The sequence below is a fragment of the Xyrauchen texanus genome, chromosome 42 (assembly GCF_025860055.1).
Source record: "Xyrauchen texanus isolate HMW12.3.18 chromosome 42, RBS_HiC_50CHRs, whole genome shotgun sequence".
Lineage (NCBI taxonomy): Eukaryota > Metazoa > Chordata > Actinopteri > Cypriniformes > Catostomidae > Xyrauchen > Xyrauchen texanus.
Genome location: NC_068317.1, coordinates 22772411 through 22777497, shown reverse-complemented (window position 1 = coordinate 22777497; position 5087 = coordinate 22772411). Strand labels below are relative to the sequence as shown.

The window sequence follows — 5087 nt, the reverse complement described above, 5'->3', positions numbered from 1 at the left end:
TCGTGTTAACGGTTCTGAGGTTGTGTAGTCCCTCGCATTTTCTTATTATTATTAATATTATAATGAAAATATGTATAATTATGTGAAATTCATAATATTCTTCAATTACTTGTATTTCATTAATAATACAATGCTTATTGTATTCTTTATGCTTGTGTTTTATATTATATTTCCTATTGTATTTTAATTTTTAGGCTATGCTTATTTTTATAACAAGGCTACATTGTGTAAATAATTTTTTTTTCTAGCTATAAAATTATCGAAATTATAGTTAGCCATTTTCCAAACATTTTCCTTGAGTACGCTAAAACTATGCATTTAATTAATTTGATCACTGCCTTCAGCATTCTCGAAACGTCTAAAAATAAAACTTGGACGAGATTTGAAAAAGAAAATCTTAATGTTTTGTGCATGTTGTTTTCTAAAAGGCTTAAGTTTCCAAGTCAATACGGAGTTGCTGCACTTCATATCAGCATCGTGTGAAAGGGCATCGTCCTGTCCGTATCTAATTCTCTTATTGTGATGGACATCCGAGCTCGGGCAATGCGATGCCACTGATGCTGAAGACTGTGATTAAAGACACCCAATAATGGCAGTGAACAGTGTCGTAATTATGTTCCTTGTCATATCCAGGAGGTTTAATTGCCTTAACGATGTGTTTAATTAAAATAAATATATGTATTACAGTCGACAGTTTTGATACACTGTTGTTTTCAAATTAACATTATTAGACGTCGCCACGGACTTTTTTAGATAATCGTGATCGAGGTGACTAAGCTTTATCCGATAATACTAACAGACATTCTCCCTTGCCCGTGGGGCATTGCTGCTCATAACGTCTGGCCTTTTTTCCCAGGGCTTTGGCCGTTTCTTCGTGTAAACAAATACATCACAAAATAATAATAATACATAAAATAAAAAAAATCACAAACCATTGCTTATTTAAAGAGAGAAACAAAGTATTTGGCTTTTTGGTAAAACGTGCTAAAGCATAAAGTGCATCATAAAATTATTGTTGCCAAATGTCGAGGTTTGATTATTCACAAATGTCATCATATCTTTCCTAAAACACATATTCTACGGCTTATTGAGCTGATAATCTCTTTCGAGCCAGCAGGAACCATAATTCACTTTACTGTTGAGGCTTCACAACAAACAATGTGGTGACATAATTGTTGGATGAAAATATTTTAATAAAGCTTTCCAATACATCAACACAAACAAATGGCCCTCTGCTGTCATATTGAAACTAATATATCTACATTGCTTCCAGCCTTGACCTGACAACAAGCTAAAACTTGAACACGTCCCTATAGCCAAACTGCAAGTGCGGTTGTAAAAATCCAAATTGGCGAAATTTACAGTAAAGATGACAATTAATAATCAGTCCAGGCATACAGACCCACTTGATTTCATCCATTTAGAGAAATTAAAAAAACCAAAAACAACTTTTAAGATTCCACCAAACAATATAACAATATATTATATTACAATTTTTTATGAATCTCAACTAAGCTTTCGAAATAACCTTTGTAGGCTACTCTGGGGGGGAAAAGTATATTATCGTGTGCAGTCCAATAGTACTCTGCTCCCCACAACACTTCCAGCAGCTGCTTTATAAAACACAGATGTCACTTGAGAAAGCAAACATTATCATAACATAAATTCAAAGTAGCAAGAATACTTATTATTGCAGGTTAGAGTAAAAACTGTTTTAAAAAATGGCATCATGAACAGGGTATAACATGGTTGGATGTTGTCAGGTCAGAAATACAAGTCATTCTAAAGGGTCCACGTTGATTCTGATAATTAACTGTTTATTTTGCCCCATTTACTATCAGGCATAGATTTTGTTTGGTTTTATCTCTCACTCATCATCACTTAAAAGATACAGCAAGGTATATCTTACATACACAATCAGTTGTTGAACAAACGTGTTTCTTTGAATGAAATAGTTTGCAAGTGTAAGAAAAGTTTTTAGCATTCGTTTAAATTGATCTCATCTCAAAGCTGGCAAACACTGACATCAGTCTCTCTTTAATAGTCAAAAAGTTTCTCATGTGCTTCTGCGAGAGTCAATAGAGTTTAAGGCTTGTCAGTGCATTGCTTACAGAGGCTGGAGGTGACGTTGTTGAAAAGGGCACATTTGTCTGGACAGGAGGATGCTGCAACTCCGGCGGGGAACGGGTAACCGGTCGGCTGGTCGTATGCGCTTAAACCCGGTGTGAGAGCCGTGGTCGTGGGCAAAGAGGCAGCAGAGATAGCCTGGCCTTGGTTGAGATACGCAACTAGCCTTCTCATCTCCTCAAGCGCCTGTGCCTGCATAAGGATGTAATTTTTGGCTAACAGCAAGGTGGCAATTTTGGAGAGTTTCCGTACAGACGGACTGTGCGCGTAAGGAATCACTCCCCGCAGTTCATCAAGCGCATCGTTGAGATCGTGCATTCTTCGTCTCTCCCGGGCGTTGATGTTTAGCCTCAGAACTTTCTGCTCTTTGTTTTTCTTACCTCCTTCAGACTTGGCACCAGACATCACCGTTCTCCCGTCTGCCATGAGCATCATCTCGCATCTTCCGTCGCTGTCATCGTCCTGGCTCTGCTCTCCTCCGCTGCTCTCCGCAGCCGATGCCCTGTTTGCGCTCTCGCCGTATTTCACGCACAAAGATCCGGTCGGCAGACCCAGTGTCCCCGCTCTCCCTCCGGTCAGTCCCCCAGGCTGGACCGGGTCTGGGTCGGTGTGGTCGAAACAGCTAATTGGCGACTGGCCGTCCCTGGAAGCAAGATCAATACCCGCAACCGGTCGAAAAGAGTCCATCTTTTTGCTGGACACTGCGCTGAGAGTTTTGTGAAAAATGTCTCCACCCAAGTTTATTCTCCTGTCCATAGTCTATGAAAAGTCAGATGTGATGAGGCTTCACTCAGCCACGCTCCTCGGTGAAGTTTGTACTCTATGAAGTGGAGTTGATGTTGATGGCTTCTCTACTTGTCAAGTGAGTTGCAGAGACAGTAGCTCCTCCTAAAGTGCTCTGCGTCTATCGTGTTGAGACACACACTTTGTAGATCTCCGCAGCGATCAGCAACAGAAGGGGGAGTCTTTTACATCATTATATCAAATCGGGCTAGTAATATGAAGAAAATTCTCCTATCGGGATTGAGCGCGCGCTACCCAATCAGGTTAACGTTTTAATTAACGGGATTATAACGGTGACTAACAATCCCGGGTGTGCGCACTCCACTCAGCTCAGACCAGACGAGTTTCACACAGCATCACAAAAGCATCACAGCTCTTTTAATTCTCTCGCCATCTGTGAGCACGTCTTAAAGAGACTTGGAATGCCTTTTTGTTTTCAAAGAGCAACTGTATCTCATTGAGCTTTGTGCTGATAAATTGGCTAAAAAAAGTCAACTTTTCTGCTCTACATTTGACAGTAGGCTACCTTTTAAATAATGCATCACTTGTCGAAATACCTGACCTCTGATGATCTAGAGCAGTCATTATATTAAATGTGTCCCCTGAATAAAGCGTAAAAAATCTCTAAAGCGGTAGACACTGTAATGTTATAATTGTACAGGTATATCTTTAAAAAACGACATGGCCACCAGGCCTCTTCATTGCTGTAAAAGAACAGCGTTCGTCTGGTCAGCGGAAGCGTTTATCATATTAGAGATGTGATATTTGATCTCTGATCATTTACGAAACTTTTGGCCAAGGCTTATAAAAAAGGACGCATATTTGTGATCTCGAGTCGCCGCCACGTGTTCACCACATATATAGCAGCACCAGCCTCATCAAGCATTTGTTCAAATATTGGCAAAAATCAGGGGTTTTCGAAGCCAAGGACTGACTTCCAAGTATGATGATATCTTTCCAAGGGACCCCCCACCACCCTGCCTAAAGAATAAAAACAGCTTTATATTTTAATGTGTAAATGCTTAGAACAATTGTATTTGTGATACTAAAGTTTACAGTGTTTTTTTTGTGTGTATCTTATCTTGTTTTTCACCTATAAAGTGTGTATATAAACCTAAAGAGAAACCTTTTCAATTAAATACTGGAGCGTATCTTGTGAAACTCCTGTACAAATGTATATTCTATCCCCTAACCTTAACCCTAAACCTGACCCTCACAGAAAACATTCTGCATTTTTACATTTCCAAAAAAAAAAAATTTTTTTTTATATGATTTATAAGCTGTTTTCCTCATGGGGACCAACTGTTTGTCCCCACAATGTCAAAAGTTTCAGGTTTTACTATCCTTGTGGGGACATCTGGTCCCCACAGCATAGGGAATACATGGACACACACACACACACACACACACACACACACACACACACACACACACACTATGATTCTTAATCATTTGGATTTAATCTTTTATTCAAATTCTACTATTTAAATAAAGGTGAACATTATAACAATGTGTTGATTCTGTTCTGTTTGAAATTAATAGATGTTACTTCTGAAGCTATTTTTATCCTGGGAGTAACAAGCCACAGAAAGCTCTCTTTATATTGCCTACACGAAGGAACACCTTCATGCCCAATCAAACAGAGCTAATGAGACAAGATGAGCCTGGATGATCACCAGCAGCCTTAAGCTCATGTCTCTCTTCACACGGAATGTATTTCAGCTCTACCATCAGATTGTGTGTACTCCTGCTCTTGTTTCAAATCGACTTCAGCCATGCTTTTATTCTTCTATCTAAATGTTCCTTCAGATTGAGCTTTGACAGTGTCTGTCTTTTGTATCTAAGTTCTTGTTTAGTCTGTTTTGGTAAATCTCCCTTAACTAACAAAATACCAACATTTAACCATGGCTCTACCATGGTTTTTGGACATGTATTCTTCTGACACATCCATAGAACTGCCACAGTACTTTTTTGTAAGGGATTCGTTTTCATTAAATCCTTATAATTATAAAGATGTATTATTATTATTATTATTATTATTATTGAATCTTTGCTATATTTAACTCCTATATTTAACTGTAGTAAATGTTTTGCAATGGCCGTACTGTGCCACAAGGTGTCAGACTATTATCATTATCATTATTTATTAATCCTCATGCCATACCAGATGTGTATGA

The 5087-nt window shown here is 38.6% G+C and overlaps 1 protein-coding gene across 1 annotated transcript; it reads right to left on the bottom strand.

Annotated features, from left to right (window-relative positions):
• Window positions 1–1210: 1210 nt before the first annotated feature.
• LOC127635333 (class E basic helix-loop-helix protein 22-like) lies at window positions 1211–3234 on the bottom strand. Its single transcript, XM_052115288.1, has one exon. It carries the CDS (start codon window positions 2881–2883, stop codon window positions 2086–2088), a length of 798 nt encoding a protein of 265 aa, XP_051971248.1. The 5' UTR covers window positions 2884–3234; the 3' UTR covers window positions 1211–2085.
• Window positions 3235–5087: the final 1853 nt, after the last annotated feature.